The sequence below is a fragment of the Eutrigla gurnardus genome (assembly GCF_963514095.1).
Source record: "Eutrigla gurnardus genome assembly, chromosome: 2".
NCBI classification, from domain to species: domain Eukaryota; kingdom Metazoa; phylum Chordata; class Actinopteri; order Perciformes; family Triglidae; genus Eutrigla; species Eutrigla gurnardus.
The window spans coordinates 843,573-863,144 of NC_139916.1; the positions used below are offsets into that span (position 1 = coordinate 843,573).

The 19,572-nt window shown below is 45.3% G+C and overlaps 1 protein-coding gene across 2 annotated transcripts in view; it reads left to right on the forward strand.

Moving 5' to 3' along the window:
• grm7 (glutamate metabotropic receptor 7) overlaps positions 1-19,572 on the forward strand; it is a 139,564-nt gene that overhangs the window by 113,073 nt on the left and 6,919 nt on the right. For both annotated transcript variants that reach the window (XM_084034325.1, XM_084034326.1), the window contains exon 8: positions 13,358-14,293. In XM_084034325.1, coding sequence (XP_083890451.1) covers positions 13,358-14,293 — 936 coding nt within the window. The remainder of the gene's footprint in view (positions 1-13,357; positions 14,294-19,572) is intronic.

The following is a 19,572-nucleotide window of genomic DNA, read 5'->3' on the forward strand; positions in this document are numbered from 1 at the left end:
ATGAGAGCCAATCAATAGGACAGAAAATGAATTTGCATGCACAGCAATGAATCCATGCCATCTGTTGATTCCTGCAGAAACTTCCCTCTCCCCACGTTTAAACAGTTTTTATTCTGCAACATTAATCACTCTGAACCTCGCTACGTTGACTCCCCTGTACGGAGTCGACGCCGACCGCCAGAGGATTATCAGGCCGCTTCACGCCACGACGCCGTCTGCTAATTGGAGTCAGAGGAGATTATGGGATGTGTGAGAGTTCTACATTCATTAGGTCTGATCTGGATGAAGGCAGCGAAGAAAGTATCAGTTAGAAAGGAACACAATCCTTTATTCCACTGATTTACATGGATTCTATTTATCATCCAGAATTCTTCCTCCGATCCACTTATACTTATATAATACTTATATATATATATATATATATATATATATATATATATATATATACAGTATATATGTATATATTTATATGTATATACATATTTATATATATATATTTATATGGCTCAGCTCATCACTCATTGGCTGGCTTCTGTTTCTCCGTTTCCACGGATACCAGAGTTGTGTTGAATTATTAACACAGTTATCCTACTGCAGCAGCTGCTGCGCTCCACAGAATCGTAGCTTCATTCAGACTGTGCTGCTTGCTGCTGTGCATGTGTACGGTGGGATGTATTATACATCACAGTAACGGGGGCCATTCTAATGCATTATGGGCAATTTGACTTTTGCTACTTATATATTATATGGATAATACAGTATACTCCATATAATATATTTATATGGATATTATATATATATATATATATATATTATATGGAGTGGGGGATCCTCCCACACTGAGCGGGGGATCCTCACACACCGAGCGGGGATCCTCCCACACTGAGTGGGGGATCCTCCCACAACGAGCGGGGATCCTCCCACACTGAGCGGGGATTCTCCCATACTTAGCGGGGGATCCTCCCACACTGAGCAGGGATCCTCCCACACTGAGCAGGGATCCTCCCACACTGAGCGGGGGATCCTCACACACCGAGCGGGGATCCTCCCATACTGAGTGGGGGATCCTCCCACAACGAGCGGGGATCCTCCCACACTGAGCGGGGATTCTCCCATACTTAGCGGGGGATCCTCCCACACTGAGCAGGGATCCTCCCACACTGAGCGGGGGATCCTCCAACACCAAGGGGGGGATCCTCCCACACCGAGCAGGGGATCATCCCACACCAAGGGGGGGATCCTCCAACACCAAGCGGGGGATCCTCCCACACCGAGCAGGGGATCCTCCCACACCGAGCGGGGATTCTCCCACACTGAGCGGGGGATCCTCCCACACCAAGCGGGGTATCCTCCCCTGTTTACCTTCAGCTGTGAGCAACACATAAGATGTAGTTAAGAGATTTAGTCACAAACTCTTTTTTAAATACTTTTCATTGATTGAATATTTGCAAACGACTAGACATAGAGCGTGACCAATGGCATTGATTTATGAAAGACATGACCAAATATGGCGGTAAATAACGGATCCTCAGCAGGTACAAAGCCGCCGTGTTTCCAACACTAAGGTGGTGATTTGATCTGCAGCATTCTTCCACTCCTGCATTCAGGGCCATGCCTCGGCTTCTTCACTCCACTAAATTATTCACCTCCATCGCCCCCGGTAAGCCAGATGTGGCAGCGCTGCTGCTATTAGACCCGCCATTATTGCTTCTTTCCCTCCATCCTCATAATTCCTCTGTGTGTATTTTGTGGCGTGTGCTGCTCTCCACCTTACAAAGGGGAGCTATTACTGAAACTATATGTTCAAGCGTGACAGTCGGAGCTAATAGGATTCAGCCGAGGTGCATGTACACGACTTTCAGAGGCAATTTGATCAAGACACAGCAGAGCAATCAGCATATTTAGAGGATTAGTCACCTTTGTTTGAACTTGTTGTAGGAAACCCCGACCCCTGGGGGGGGGGGGGTTAGTATGGATCAATTATCTTAATGTGCCACGGTGACACACAGGACCTGACCTTCATGTCCTATTAGATCACATGTCTGCTGATGTATTCATGTAAATGAAGGGATCACAGAAAAAAGAAATGAATGAAAGCAGCCTTTTCTTCTTCTCTGCTCGTCTCTGTCGTTTCCTGCTGGCGGAGCTTTGCTGAGGCTTAATGGGTCAATCAGACTGGGTTTCGGTCTGATGGGTCCCTGTCAGGGTTTATGTGGCCATAATGTAGCGGGACAACTCTTTCACTGCTGCTGGAATCCAGCAGGCCGTCTTTAACTTTCAGCTGGAAAGTCTTCAGGACAAACGAGTGATTATCAGTTCACACAGACACGATTTACAGACTTCCAACGGGGAAGAGCTTTATTACTCCGCAGGCCGTCTAGACTCTATTGGCTCAGCTAGACGTATTGATCATTATCATTATTATTATCATCAATTCAACAGAATTATCAGATTAATCCATTGAATATTTCAAACACTCTGTTTCCCTGGAGTCACTTCATCACGTCTTTTCAAAATAAACTTCACAGTAAGTGGTGGATGTGAACTGACAAACAAGTCACGTGACTCCTGACACTAACGAGATCCACGCGACTAAACGATGTTGGGTCTTTCAGGCCTTAGACAGTCTGTGTGGTTTCGATGCTAACAGAGATGAGCTGGTCTTCGGGGACCAGGTCCCTGCTGCGACCCGAGGTGTTTATGGTTTAAGGTTTGTCCATCACCTCGTCTCCGGCAGTAAAATCTCCCCGTGAGCAGCTGTGATCTCCTTCATCCACCCTGACAGCCGTGTTTAGTGGGACGTCTGTTGTTCGTCAGTCCTCCTCAAGGTCTCCACAAACCACCTTCCTCCTCAGAAGAGTCCAGGCTGCCGGGTCTTCCTGGTCGTCACGTTACTGTCCTGCCAGGCAAGAGAAGATACGTTAGATTGAAATGTTGATGAGCTTAACGAGCAGCTTTTACCTCTTAACGTGCTGCTAAAGGGTTTTGAGGCTCGACAGTCTCACAGAATGCATCTTCTGTTTTCGTGTTGAGTCACATTAGCTGCATGTTTTTTTCATGTCGCTTTTTTTTCTGTTCATTGTGCCAACATTATGCAACCAAAATGAAAGTTTGTTTCTCAAACCTTCATGCAACAGCTCTTGGGGACATCCAGGGTTGAATACTGGTCGTGTGTTTCTGAGTCCGTTGTTGAGAGTAAATGCCAGTTTGAGTTTGCAGTAAAAGTGTCAATAGACAAGTGAGTTTATTTATGGAGCACATTTCAGCAACAAGGCCATTCAAAGTGCTTTCCATCAAACATCAAACGCCAGGAGACAGGAATAAAATGCAAGAGCAAAGAACGCTACAGTGCAGACTTGATTTGAGAGAAGTGATTGTTGCATCTGACCCACAGTTGGTTTCAGATATATGGAGCATTAAACCTGAACCAGGACTCTGCGGGTGTAGTTTGGACTAGAGGAAGCTGGCCTCAGAGGTCCGGATGCTTCGTAACGTAGAAGAAGATCAGAAGTGTATTTTCGTGCTTTAAAAACCAACAGTTGATCTTTGAGATCAATGATTTGACCGGCAGGAAGCCAGTGCAACAGAACGGGAGTGATGTGATCCTGGTCCTGGTCTTAATGAGGACTGCAGCCGTCTGGTGAACGTTTTAGGAAGACGCCATTACAGTGGTCAAGTCTACTGCAGATAAATGCAGGGACGTGTTTTCCTTTGCTGTGTTCTTCAGGATGCCGACTGTGTAAAGGTCTTGGCTGTTGTATGTCTGAGTCCTGGACTACACCAAGACTTCTGGCTTGGTTTGTGGATTTTACTGATTGAAGTTGACTTTTCATCGATCCTCCTATTGCTCCAAAACGACCTCACTTTTGTCTTTGTTAATTGAAACCAAGTTTGTCTCGTCCAGTAGTTGATTTGTTCAACACATTCACTGAGTGCTTGTTTGGACCATAATCTTCACCTTATTTGAGTGAAAAATAATCATCGACTGAGATAAACATATCGTTCTAAACATTTGCATTATGTATCATCATGATAATAAAACAATCTATTAATGAGTTGCAGCCCAGTAAATGTCCAGAAATGAAAACAGACAGCAGGAACATGCAGAACCGTGTCGTCAAACCGGACCACAACGTAATCTTCTTCCCTGGGGAATTTATACAGGAGGATTAAATTGTTCATATTCATGATATAGGATTATCAGCTTCATTTAGAAAATGGCCGTTCCCGATGATGACTGCACGTTGCCACGACACGACGAAATCCCTGCAGGACTGAGTTTAATAGTCACAGACGTTGATGGCCAAAGTAACATAGAGGTCCCGGGTCCTGCAGTCTTAAAGCATCACAAAGGGGGGAGGTGTTCTTCCTCGTCATTAGAGGGAAGGATGCCACAGGACACACAATGTTTTTGCCTGATTTATTTCCCCTCCACTCTCTTGACATCTGCTGCTAATCCTCTCCGGGCTGGAAACCCTGTTTCATCCCATTTCCAGCTTCAATTGAGATTAATTCAATTTATCATTTGTAATCCCCCCCCCCCCCCCCCAGTAAACGCCGTGTATATTAGCCCGGCAGTTGGTCTCTTCATACAGTGATTATGGTTGCTACGTGATACGTTTTGCATTCAGGTTAGAACCGTGTCGTGTGAAGCGGCGTGCGCTGTGAGGCGGCGGGAGGTCTTCCTTGCGGCTGAATGACTCACTTTACTGCGAGAGTCGGCTGCTGCTCTTCTTCCTGTAGTCCACATGTCTGTGGGTTTGAATGCATGCACTTCATAATACTGTAAAGCAGCTATATTCATATTGTTACTCTGGTAGGGATGGACCCGATCAGCTGAATCTGAACGGGCTTCCTTCGGCTTCACGGAGCTTCATAGTGACGGTCAGCTTGTTGTTTGTCCGTCCGACTCTTCACTGTTCGGGTTCACGTTGTAAACAGCAACCAGACAGCAGACAGACAGTCAGACAGACGGCTGGTGGACACAGTGGAGCATTTAGCAGCTAAAGAGACGGATGGTGGAGACCAAAAACAGAGCTTCAACACAAAGAGTCCTTATTAAACCTCATGCCGCCGTGTGACTGTTGGATGTGAAATAAGCAGCTGTTTGCTAACCTGATATGTGGATGTTGTGTTGTGTGGTCTGTTCATGCAGGTTGAAGGACAATTTTTATTTACTTGAGTATTTCCCTCTTAAAAAAAATAATTTAACTGATTAAATAGCTTTTTTTGGCGAATGGATGGCCAGCGTGACCATCCTTCCTCTGAATGTCGGTAAAGGGCATTTTATTTCAAAATAAAATAGACTCACTATGTGAAATGGTTCATTTGCGGAGTAACATCATCACACATGAGTACAGTTGATGTCATTGGATCCACAGGAGTCTCAGTTTTCCAATGTATACAATCCCAGACTGTTTATGGACCCTGTGTGTGGAAATATTAACAGTATCACAAATAACACATTTATACTACATGCATGTGTTTATGATCAGCAGGAAGTGAGCTTGTCTGTGGGGAGACTTGTTGCTATACAACCGTTTTCATGGGTTCATTAGTCGTGAGTACTTTCATATGATATAGTATATTATAGCATAGTTTCATATGATACAGGATTGTCACTCTGGAGCCGCTACAGTAATGTTGGGCAACTTTTACACCCCAGAATAGCAACCTTTTTCAAATGAAAAATATACATTAAAGGTGGAGGGAAAACAGACGTCTCTCCTCCAAACTTCTCACATGTTTTCATTTAAATTGTGAGCAGACGATGAGAAAGTGGGCAGAACTCCAGAAAGCGACCTGAGTGGAGAGACGATTGTGATGATTTAATCTGCCAGCGAGTCCAGGCACGTCTGATTAAAGATTCAGGGAAACGGTAGGACCGAGGGACTAGAATCTCGCCTTTCTATGACCCTGAAAGCATTTAGACGCCCAGTCGGACGCAGTTTATTGGTGAGTATCAAGGATGGGAACTATAATGGAGGCAATAAGCAGGGGCAGAAATACCGACACAAATTATGGGATGGCCTCTTCTATGGCTGTGTGCGCCGCTTTATTGGAAAGGAGAGAATAAAACCTTTAAATAAGCGAGTTGAAATGTTAATTCTCTTCACTTTTTGTCAGCTATAATAACACTGCAGATAATATTTGTATCTATGCTGATAACATATTAATCTTTTTGACCAAAGTCAATAAATATCGTAGTCAGACAAACATGTATTATAATTTTCAGAATAAGTGAGACTAATCCGTTTATACAGAAAGCAAAATAGTTTTCTGTGACTAAACATTTTTTAACGTACGTAATGCTTAATATTTATTGATTTCTTTAAATTATTCTTGTCATATTTTAATTTCAGGGATACTAACTACTATGTTTTGGGACTAGTTTCCATGATGCTTCTAAACAGCAAGTATGTTGTTTTCATGGCCGAAACCTTTTCAACCTTCAGCCGGATGTCCCTCATCGACCCATTTATTCTCAGAAAGTTGAAGCTAGAAGCCTTGTTTGAGATCAAGGTGGAAATCCTGAATCAGGTCTTCTGTTGTTCTTTATCACAGAAACGGGGTCTGAGTCTTGTTAAGCTTCATTCAGATGTATTCAGACCTGTTCATGCTGAGCACGGTCAGCTTCAGTCATCTAAATGGTCTAAACTGGTGACTTCTGTGGTGAACGTAGTTGACGGAGTGAGAACTATTTCCTTCTAAATCAACCTGAAACAGAAGCTCACAGTAAGACGGAGGGAAGCTGGAGACGAGCAGACAGATGGAGACTTCATCAGGGATCCTGTTCCATCTTAATCCTACATGTCTCCGTCTACGATGTGAGCAAATTAACAACTCTCTCTGGATGACAATCCAGCCAATTAAATCATGTAAATTCTGACTGCGTGTTTTTCTGTAAATGAGGATAAAAGCCACTGAATCCGCCGTGAGGATGCGATTAGAAGAGTGACAGAACGGCTGCAGCTGCAGCTGATCATACTTTGATTTGTGAAGCATTCTGAATGCAGGAAATGTGAAAGTTGTTGTGTTGGTCGCCTAGATCTCAATATTTCTGATTGAAACACAGTCCGGTCTCATGTTTCTGTGTGCTGACATCGATCCATCGATTCAGTATCAGATCCACGGGGAGAGGACGCGTCGTTACTGGCACGCTCGGAATGAGAACAGCTGCATCAGCCACATAATAGAAATCATTATTGTAATTATAATTTGATATATTATTTACAGTTTCACAGTAAAGGCCATTGGAATAGAATCACAGTAGAACATCGAACTGCTCTCAGTGTTGTTATGATAACAACACACACCAGGAAGAGAACGGACGCACCTCTGAGATGAGTAGGTAGACTTAGCTAGTAGCTAGCTATGTAGATAGGTAGCTAGTTAGGTAGATAGTTAGCTATGTACACGGTTAGCTAGGTGGCTAGTTAGCTTGATAGATATTTATCTAGGTAGACGGTTAGCTAGGTAGCTAGATAGCTTGGTAGATAGTAATCTAGGTAGATAGTTAGCTAGGTAGCAAGTTAGCTTGGTAGATAGGTATATAGGTAGATTTCAGCTAGGTAGGGAGATAGGTAGATACTTATCTAGGTAGATGGTTAGCTAGGTAGATAGATAGGTATATAGGTAGATGTTTAGCTAGGCAGCTAGTTAGTAAGCTAGCTAGATAGGTAGTAAACATGTCTGCCGCTTTGACCGTGCTACGTTGATTTGAACGGGAATGTCTCTTCCACTTTTAATATTGTGGTGATGATGTTGACATGTTGATGGACCTGAAAGCAGCTCAACACTAAGAAAGAAACCGTGTTACATGCAGCTGCCGTGGTTGATAAAGGGGAGGAGTCATAGCGGAGCTGTCATGTGTGAGCTGCTGTGTTCATGTTTGACGGTAGTTATTGTATTCCAGACGGTAATGTGCTGCCATGGAGCGTGTGATTAGTGCGTGATATGTGACGGCGGTTGGAGGATGCGATGGCGGCGGAGGATGAGACGCGTGTTGATGTCGCCTCCATGCCGTCTTGCTGCCCGACCTGTCTGTCTCACTCATGCAAACACATGGTGCACTCGCTTCAGGAGCCCACCATGTGACAGGATGATTATAGCATCTATCAAGGAGGATGGCTGCAGCCCAGCAGGGACAGACAATACACACATGCATAGTTATGAATACACACCAAAACACACAACCCAAGGCACGCAAACACACCAGCAGGGAAGTGACACACCGAGGAGCTTTCCAGTTGTGATTGAGGAAGGAAGACGTTAATACTGCTCATTTTCATCCCTGTGTAGAGCAGAAACACATTATTGCTGATATATATATATATATATATATATATATATATATATATATATATATATATATATATATATATATATACATCTTTCTTAGTATATATATATTGTTATAGAGACAATATCTCACAGAGAAACCTACCTCTATACTCAGTCTTCAGCTTCTGAAACAATTTTCCAAGATGGTGAAAGTCTCCAGGGGAATGTACCAAGTAAAGGTTATTGTGACCCATCAGCATCATTATTATCTGTAGCAACTCAGAAATCTGCTGGTGTTTCATGTCTGGGACTGAGATGGAGAGTAGAGATGGAGACCAGAGATGAAGAGTAGAGATAGAGATAGAGATGGAGAGATTGTCAGATGAAGAGAGATGGTCTCTGAGGGATCAGCTCCATCAGCTGTGAGATGAGTCAGATGGAGGGATGTGGAGCGGAGAGTCCTGAACAGGTCTGAGATCTGCCAGGAGGGTTCATGAGTCCTTCCAGACTGTCTTTAGACTCTTAAACGGAGCTTCTGAAAGAAATACAAATCATTAATTATTCATCTCGTCCCCCCCAGACCTCCATTACATAAGATTTTATGAAGCGCCACATTGTTACAAAGTGCTTTACAAACCATTAAAAAGCAGAATTACATTCTATGAAAATGGATTAAACCCCCAAATACTATAAAATCATTGTAGTTGTAGTAAAAGCAAACCGAGTAAAAGAGTTTAGGAAGAGAAATGAAAATGATACCTCACCTGCCTGTCTCTCTCTCGCTCTCCTCGTCTGTCTCTTCATCTGTCTGTCTTTCTCCTCACCTGTCTGTCTTTCTACTTACCTGTCTCTCTCTTCATCTGTCTCTCTCCTCACCGGTCTGTCTTTCTTCTCCTGTCTCTCTTTCCCCTTACCTGTCTCTCCTCACCTGTCTGTCTCACTCCTGACCTGTCAGTCTCTCTCCTGACCTGTCGGTCTCTCTCCGCATCTGTCTCTCTCCCTTCATCTGTCTGTCTCTCTGTTTTCAGTGACTGTCTCACATTCGTCTATATAATACTGTCTTACTGTCTTACGGGAGTTTGTCCTGCTCTGTTGTGTTTTGGGAATTTAGCTGAGAGTAATGTAATTATTATAGGGGAACCGGAGGGGAACCTGAGGGGAAACGGAGGGGGAACCAGAGGGGGAACCAGAGGGGAAACGGAGGGGAACCTGAGGGGGAACCAGAGGGGGAACCAGAGGGGAAACTGGAGGGGAACCTGAGGGGGAACTAGAGGGGGAACCTGAGGGGGAACCAGAGGGGAAACGGAGAGAAACCAGAGGGGAAACCGGAGGGGAACCAGAGGGGGAACCTGAGGGGGAACTAGAGGGGGAACCTGAGGGGGAACCAGAGGGGAAACGGAGAGAAACCAGAGGGGAAACCGGAGGGGAACCAGAGGGGAAACCTGAGGGGGAACTGGAGGGGAACCTGATGGGGAACCGGAGAGGAACCTGAGGGGAAACCAGAGGGGAACCTGAGGGGGAACCTGAGGGGAAACCTGAGGGGGAACTGGAGGGGAACATAAGGGGGAACCTGAGGGGGAACCGGAGGGGAAACCTGAGGGGAACCTGAGGGGGAACATAAGGGGGAACCTGAGGGGGAACCGGAGGGGAAACCTGAGGGGGAACCGGAGGGGAAACCAGAGGGGAAACCTGAGGGGGAACCAGAGGGGACTCGGAGGGGAAATCCACAGAAATAGAACCGGCTTTAAAATCCGACAGTTCTGATTCGGTGTGGAGAAGCAACAAAGTGTTAATCAGAATCATTAATTCCATCACACAGTCGTGTTCGGCATAAAGATGCAGCCACGGTGTATTGAAATGTCTCTTTGGAGCGTGCGATGACGCGTTGCTGTGGCGATGCTGTTGCCGGTGACACCTCGTTGGATTCACCCGACTAATCCGCCGATGGTACGTTCCAGTGATCACAGCCTTCTCCAATCAATCAGTCTAATCAGGATCCGCCGCCATGGTACTAATGGCCCGTGTGTGTGTGTGAGTGTGTGTGTGTGTGTGTGTGTGTGTGTGTGTGTGTGTGTGTGTGTGTGTGTGTGTGTGTGTGTGTGTGAGTGTGTGTGTGTGTGAGATCTTCGTTGACATGTTTGAGTTCATGATTTTTCTTATTAACTCACAGTGAAGTCACAATGACAAGATGGATGACTGTACGTCGCCGTGCGAGTGTCCTTGACAGCCGGCTGGGTTTGAGTCCAACCCGCCGCCCTTCACCGTCATCAACTCTCTCTCTCTCTCTCTCTCTCTCTCTCTCTCTCCCTCCTTTTGTTTCTTGTAGAACACATCTAAGATTTCAAACAATTGAAAAGACGACGGCGTCACTGGTTTTAGCAAACTCTTGTGGCAGCGCCCTCTGATGGCTGTGGGGATTATGACGCTTGTGTGGAGGAGGAAGTCCAGCGGTGACGTTGTCATAACTTGGTGATTTGATTTACTGGCACTGTAGTTGTAATGATTTCTACTAAAATATCCAACTGTTCCCATTAGATAATACCTCACTGCATATTGAAACTTCAGAAAACTTGTAGTACAACAAAAGTGGTGATAAAGTTGAAAAGTTCTGAGTTTGTCACCACAATTAACAATATTTCCTCAGAATATTGCCAATCAACGTTTTCTTTGTATAGAAATGTTATTTTGGGAGAATAGGATAAGAGTCATGCTGACTCGGGTCTTTTTCAGGGTTTATTACAGACGTGTGATATTCACTGAAACACAGAGCGGTTGTATATGTCTCTGTGGTGGAGTCGAGGCCACAACACGTGATCGCCTTATTATCAGAGTTAGACCGAGTCCTGGTCTCTGGGACTTAATCACCTCCAACCTTCATCTGATGGGCAGAAGGTGGACCTGTGTACCGACACATATACATGAGCGGAGCTGTAAAAAGCAGAGAGACCTCTGGTCCGGATCCGTCTACCAGCTGTGACACCTCTTCAAAGACCCGAGTGAATTATTGAACGGCGGTGGCGGCTGGCGGTTCCTCTGACCGCGGCGGTGACGAGGAGACAGATGGCGTTTCCATTTAAATGACTTTGCTCCCGGCACTTTGAATCACTTTTGAAAGCCTTTTTTTTTTTTTAGATTGGTGAGGCCGTGAGTGATTCTGAGACCACGCAGGAGTCGGCCAATCAGTAGGGTCGCACAGGGACGCCGGCTTCTGATAGGTTAACACATTTATTGTGAATGGAGAGCCAGTTTGTATTTTAGAAGGAAGTGTGTGCTTTGGTTTTAATCTCCGTACGATGAAGTGCTTAACAGGTAGTGGGTGAATGTGGGAGGAAGCACTGATGAATCTGAGGAGGAGAAAACATCAGAGCAAAGAAGGAAGAGTCGGGGGGATCAGAGGTTTGCCTTGTTCGGTGTGGATCGTTGTGGATCATTATGGATTGTCGTGGTTCATTGTAGGTCGTCGTGTTTCATCGTTATGGTTCATTGTGGATCATTATGGATCTTTGTGGATCGTTGTGGATCGCTGTAGATTGTCGTGTATCGTCGTGGTTCATTGTGGATCATTATGGATCTTTGTGGATCACTGTAGATTATCGTGTATCATCGTGGTTCGTTGTGGATCATTATGGATCTTTGTTGATCGTTGCAGATTGTTGTAGATTGTCATGTATCGTTGCGGTTCGTTGTGGATCGTCATGGTTCGTTGTGGATCGTCGTGGATCCTCTCCGTGACCAATGACCAGCTCTGGGCTGACTCGGCTCCATGCAGCCTTTCATCCCCAGGTTATCAACGTTGGTTTCTGGCAGCACTCGGGGCCCCGGGGGGGTCTGGGTGATGGTGGATGGCGATAGCTTCCCCCCCCCGGCTGCCGGGACTAAAGGCTGAGTCGGATCGGCCTTTGCAGATAATCTGTTTGAGGTCCTCGGTGTAATTGATCGGCTCTGGGTCGCAGCAGCATTTAAAACCTCCACAAGTCCTTTAGATCCTTTGAAGAAGAACGCCGCTATCTGCCGAGATGATCAGCATCGATACACAATAACAGACTTCCTGGAGGCCGCCGCTCGCCGGAGCTCCTCCAAAAGTCTGGGCTCCGTTTCAAGACCTGATTTAGTTTTTACACCTCGACTCATTTCACATAATAACATATTGACATTTAGCATTCGGGATACTTCTGACTAATCGGATCGATCACACAACTGGAATAAATAAATACAAATAATGCTTCTGTTCCTGTGAAGACGTTATTCCTGTCTGCTTCCTGAGGAGCGGAGTTTATTTTCCATGTATAACTGCAAGAAGGGCTCGGATGGTTGTTTGTGTTGTATATGTGATAAATATGACTGATTTAGTTTGAGTTATGAAGAAGTGATCTCTGTTTTGTGGTTTATGGTCATTTATATAAAGAGTTTTGTACGTCTCCTCATTTTATTTTTTATTGTTTGTTTTTCATGTGCGATATCCGAAATAAACCAAACCAAATAAATACATCTATTTCTTTGTTTTTAGTGGGTTAACATCAATGTTATTTGAAAACTCAGTGTTTCCCATAAAGAGGCCTTTAGGTGCACCGCCCCATTGGTATTTGGCACGTTGGGGTGAAAACAGCATTAGCGGTTAATTTTGTATGTTTTCAAATGCAAACGAGGCATTGTCTCACGTTAATCTTTCCTGAACTTCAGATAACTGAGACGTCTGCTGGGTGCTGAGCTGTGATCCAGGTGGAATTTATGTGTATTGATATTACACCAATAGAGTATTCATTACTCATCAGCAGCAGTCGTGCTGCCATGTCTCTGAGACCTTTGCTTGAGTAACAAGCCAGAGCCGAAGCAAAGCCCTCAAGTTACACAGATTAAATCTTCACTATGAATCAGAGAAAACAGAAACTCTGAGTCCATTTCTGACAGCGACGCTACTTTAAACTGGTTTTGTGGAGCGGTAACGTTTTACAGTGTGAGAGATGATTCTCCTCCGGTTTTTCATTCAGGTTTAAAGAGGAGATCTTTGTTAAAAAGAAGAGCTGCTTTTGGGGTTCAGGTGCTGATCTAACATTTCATTGTGGTCTGGTTGCAGATGGAGGACCTGCAGTGGCCCCGGGGGGAGCAGGAGATCCCTGTTTCGGTGTGCAGCCTCCCCTGCCGGCCGGGCGAGAGGAAGAAGGTGGTGAAGGGCATGCCGTGCTGCTGGCACTGCGAGCCCTGCGACGGCTACCAGTACAAACACGACGAGTTCACCTGCAGGCTCTGCTCCTACAACCTGAGGCCCAATGCCAACCGCTCCGCCTGCCAGCCCATCCCCATCACCCGGCTGGAGTGGCACTCGCCCTGGGCCGTGATCCCTGTCTTCCTGGCCATGCTCGGCATCATTGCCACCATCTTTGTCATGGCAACGTTCATACGCCACAATGATACGCCCATCGTCCGAGCATCGGGCCGCGAGCTGAGCTACGTCCTGCTTACCGGGATATTCCTCTGCTACATCATCACCTTCCTCATGATCGCCAAGCCCGACGTGGGCGTGTGCTCTTTCAGGAGGATCTTTCTGGGCCTGGGCATGTGCATCAGCTACGCCGCCCTCCTCACCAAAACCAACCGCATCTACCGGATCTTCGAGCAGGGCAAGAAGTCGGTGACGGCGCCGAGGCTGATCAGCCCCACGTCGCAGCTGGCCATCACCTCCAGCCTCATCTCGGTCCAACTGCTGGGGGTCTTCATCTGGTTCATGGTGGACCCGCCCAACACCATCATAGACTACGACGAGCAGAAGACCTTCAACCCGGACCTGGCGCAGGGGGTGTTGAAGTGTGACATCACGGATCTGCAGATCATCTGCTCGCTGGGTTTCAGCATCTTATTGATGGTGACGTGTACTGTGTATGCCATCAAGACCCGCGGGGTCCCCGAGAACTTCAACGAGGCCAAACCCATCGGGTTCACCATGTACACCACCTGCATCGTCTGGCTGGCCTTCATCCCCATCTTCTTCGGCACAGCGCAGTCGGCAGAAAAGGTAAGAACCAAAGGATGAAAGGATGTCAGGATGGAAGGGTGGAAGGATGTAAAGATGTAAGGATGAAAGTGTGGAAGGGTGGAAGGATGAATGGTTTTAAGGATGAAAAGGTGGAAGGATGAATGGTTTTAAGGATGAAAGGGTGGAAGGATGTAAGGATGAAGACATGTAAGGATTGAAGGATGAATGGATGTAAGGGTAGAAGGATGTATGGATGTAAGGATGAAAGGGTTGAAGGATGTAAGGGTTCAAGGATGTAAGGGGGGAAGGATGTAAGGATGGAAGGATGTATGGATTTAAGGATGAAAGGGTTGAAGGATGTAAGGGTTCAAGGATGTAAGGGGGGAAGGATGGAAGGATGGAAGGATGTATGGATTTAAGGATGAAAGGGTTGAAGGATGAATGGATGGAAGGATGGAAGGACGTAAGGGTGAAAGGACAAAAGGGTAGATGGATGTATGGATGTAAGGATGTAAGGGTGGAAGGGTGGAAGGATGAACCGCTGGATGGTTTGATGGCTGAATGCTTCCAGTATTGTACTGTTATGGAGACAAGGTCTTGTTTGTAAACTGAGTCCTCGGCGGTCACATGACTGGTTAGTCAGTGAAGTAAACCAACCAAGAACCACAGAAGAGGAGGTCCGCTACATCTAAAGAGGTTTCGCTGAGTCACCGTTTGGAGGCTCCAACTGAAATCTGTTGTAATGTGTGAAAGTTGCCGTAAGTAGCAGCTTGTTTGGAAAGTTTAAAGGTTCTCTCCATAATTGCGTGACCTTTAAGTCTGATATGAACTCGACGAGTCTGAAATGTGAAAGTGAATCTGCTGAACGCCGTTAATCAGCTGCAGCACGATAAATACCAGGATGTGAACACACTGCTGTTTCTGGAAGCTTCAAACGTTCTCCTCGTTAGTGAAACCACAAATACGTTATTGTGTGTTAATTATGTTTCATGGACTCTATACAGCCGACAAGGTCACGTCTATTTTTCTATATTACCCTTTTACAATTAGTAGCGTTTGTCAATGAGTTTCAAAAGTCATTTACAATCATTGTAAAAAGCAATAACTTCATAACAGAAATACATAAATAACTAACTTAAATAAATAACTAAGGGACTAAACTATTTTATGTATTTTATGCTGATAATTCAGGGACTAAAATGCAGATTGAAGTCAAGTCTTAAGATAAAATGAAAAATGTAATATTTAATATTAAACTGGTACACTGATGAACGTTCCAGTCTGAACGTAGACCACATGATGATCACATGACGAAATCTCTGCGATGGTGGAGGACGGTGACGGAGGTTCTGGTGAAGCGGTGAAGCAGCCGGAGGCCGAGATTACGATCCCAGGCCTGCGGCAGGGTCCAGATCCACACGCCGGAGACACTGAGCCTCTCTGCTCAGCACGGACTAGCTGGATCGGGGTAAACCTGTCTGATGGACTCGCATCCGGTCCTCGGGGACTCTGGTCCCCCTAAACGGCTTCAGGCCACAGACGAGGTGCTGCCGGTGGTCGGTGAGGCTGATCTGCATCCCTCTCCACGGAGACTCAGCAGACAGCTTCTGTCGTAAAGGCGTAAAGACACGAAATGTAAAGATGCGAGGCATAAAGACACGAGAAGTAAAGACACGAGACATAAAGACACGAGACGTAAAGACACAAGGCATAAAGACACGAGGCGTAAAGACACGAAATGTAAAGACATGAGGCGTAAAGATGCGAGGCATAAAGACACGAGAAGTAAAGACACGAGACATAAAGACACGAGATGTAAAGACACGAGACGTAAAGACGCGAGGCATAAAGACACGAGAAGTAAAGACACGAGACATAAAGACACGAGACGTAAAGACACAAGACGTAAAGACACGTGGCATAAAGACACAAGACGTAAAGATGCGAGGCATAAAGACACGAGACGTAAAGACATGAGGTGTAAAGACACGAGAAGTAAAGACACGAGGCGTAAAGACACGAAACATAAAGACACGAGACGTAAAGACACAAGACGTAAAGACACGTGGCATAAAGACACAAGACGTAAAGATGCGAGGCATAAAGACACGAGACGTAAAGACATGAGGTGTAAAGACACGAGAAGTAAAGACACGAGGCGTAAAGACACGAAACATAAAGACACGAGACGTAAAGACATGAGGTGTAAAGACACGAGAAGTAAAGACACGAGGCGTAAAGACACGAAACATAAAGACACAAGACGTAAAGACACGAGACGTAAAGATGCGAGGCATAAAGACACGAGAAGTAAAGACACGAGACATAAAGACACGAGACGTAAAGACACGAGGCATAAAGACACGAGGCGTAAAGACACGAAATGTAAAGACATGAGGCGTAAAGATGCGAGGCATAAAGACACGAGAAGTAAAGACACGAGACATAAAGACACGAGACGTAAAGATGCGAGGCATAAAGACACGAGACGTAAAGACATGAGGTGTAAAGACACGAGAAGTAAAGACACGAGGCGTAAAGACACGAAACATAAAGACACGAGACGTAAAGACATGAGGTGTAAAGACACGAGAAGTAAAGACACGAGGCGTAAAGACACGAAACATAAAGACACAAGACGTAAAGACACGAGACGTAAAGATGCGAGGCATAAAGACACGAGAAGTAAAGACACGAGACATAAAGACATGAGACGTAAAGACACGAGGCGTAAAGACACGAGACATAAAGACATGAGACGTAAAGACACGAGACGTAAAGGCACGTGGCATAAAGACACGAGACGTAAAGATGCGAGGCATAAAGACACGAGACGTAAAGACATGAGGTGTAAAGACACGAGAAGTAAAGACACGAGGCGTAAAGACATGAGGCGTAAAGACACGAAATGTAAAGACATGAGGCGTAAAGACATGAGGCGTAAAGATGCGAGGCATAAAGACATGAGAAGTAAAGACACGAGACATAAAGACACAAGACGTAAAGACACGAGGCATAAAGACACGAGGCGTAAAGACACGAAATGTAAAGACATGAGGCGTAAAGATGCGAGGCATAAAGACACGAGAAGTAAAGACACGAGACATAAAGACACGAGACGTAAAGACACGAGACGTAAAGACGCGAGGCATAAAGACACGAGAAGTAAAGACACGAGACATAAAGACACGAGACGTAAAGACACAAGACGTAAAGACACGAGTCGTAAAGGCACGAGACGTAAAGGCACGTGGCATAAAGACACAAGACGTAAAGATGCGAGGCATAAAGACACGAGACGTAAAGACATGAGGTGTAAAGACACGAGAAGTAAAGACACGAGGCGTAAAGACACGAAACAAAGACACGAGACGTAAAGACATGAGGTGTAAAGACACGAGAAGTAAAGACACGAGGCGTAAAGACACGAAACATGAAGACACAAGACGTAAAGACACGAGACGTAAAGATGCGAGGCATAAAGACACGAGAAGTAAAGACACGAGACATAAAGACACGAGACGTAAAGACACAAGACGTAAAGACACGAGACGTAAAGGCACAAGACGTAAAGGCACGTGGCATAAAGACACAAGACGTAAAGATGCGAGGCATAAAGACACGAGACGTAAAGACATGAGGTGTAAAGACACAAGAAGTAAAGACACGAGGCGTAAAGACACGAAACATAAAGACACGAGACGTAAAGACATGAGGTGTAAAGACACGAGAAGTAAAGACACGAGAAGTAAAGACACGAGACATAAAGACACGAGACGTAAAGACACAAGACGTAAAGACACGTGGCATAAAGACACAAGACGTAAAGATGCGAGGCATAAAGACACGAGACGTAAAGACATGAGGTGTAAAGACACGAGAAGTAAAGACACGAGGCGTAAAGACACGAAACATAAAGACACAAGACGTAAAGACACGAGACGTAAAGATGCGAGGCATAAAGACACGAGAAGTAAAGACACAAGACATAAAGACACGAGACGCAAAGACACGAGGCATAAAGACACGAGGCGTAAAGACACGAAATGTAAAGACATGAGGCGTAAAGATGCAAGGCATAAAGACACGAGAAGTAAAGACACGAGACATAAAGACACGAGACGTAAAGACACGAGACGTAAAGACGCGAGGCATAAAGACACGAGAAGTAAAGACACGAGACATAAAGACACGAGACGTAAAGACACAAGACGTAAAGACACGTGGCATAAAGACACAAGACGTAAAGATGCGAGGCATAAAGACACGAGACGTAAAGACATGAGGTGTAAAGACACGAGAAGTAAAGACACGAGGCGTAAAGACACGAAAGATAAAGACACGAGACGTAAAGACATGAGGTGTAAAGACACGAGAAGTAAAGACACGAGGCGTAAAGACACGAAACATAAAGACACAAGACGTAAAGACACGAGACGTAAAGATGCGAGGCATAAAGACACGAGAAGTAAAGACACGAGACATAAAGACATGAGACGTAAAGACACGAGGCGTAAAGACACGAGACATAAAGACATGAGAAGTAAAGACACGAGACATAAAGACACGAGACGTAAAGACACAAGACGTAAAGACACGTGGCATAAAGACACAAGACGTAAAGATGCGAGGCATAAAGACACGAGACGTAAAGACATGAGGAGTAAAGACACGAGAAGTAAAGACACGAGGCGTAAAGACACGAAAGATAAAGACACGAGACGTAAAGACATGAGGTGTAAAGACACGAGAAGTAAAGACACGAGGCGTAAAGACACGAAACATAAAGACACAAGACGTAAAGACACGAGACGTAAAGATGCGAGGCATAAAGACACAAGAAGTAAAGACACGAGACATAAAGACATGAGACGTAAAGACACGAGGCGTAAAGACACGAGACATAAAGACATGAGACGTAAAGACACGAGACGTAAAGGCACGTGGCATAAAGACACGAGACGTAAAGATGCGAGGCATAAAGACACGAGACGTAAAGACATGAGGTGTAAAGACACGAGAAGTAAAGACACGAGGCGTAAAGACATGAGGCGTAAAGACACGAAATGTAAAGACATGAGGCGTAAAGATGCGAGGCATAAAGACACGAGAAGTAAAGACACGAGACATAAAGACACAAGACGTAAAGACACGAGGCATAAAGACACGAGGCGTAAAGACACGAAATGTAAAGACATGAGGCGTAAAGATGCGAGGCATAAAGACACGAGAAGTAAAGACACGAGACATAAAGACACGAGACGTAAAGACACGAGACGTAAAGACGCGAGGCATAAAGACACGAGAAGTAAAGACAC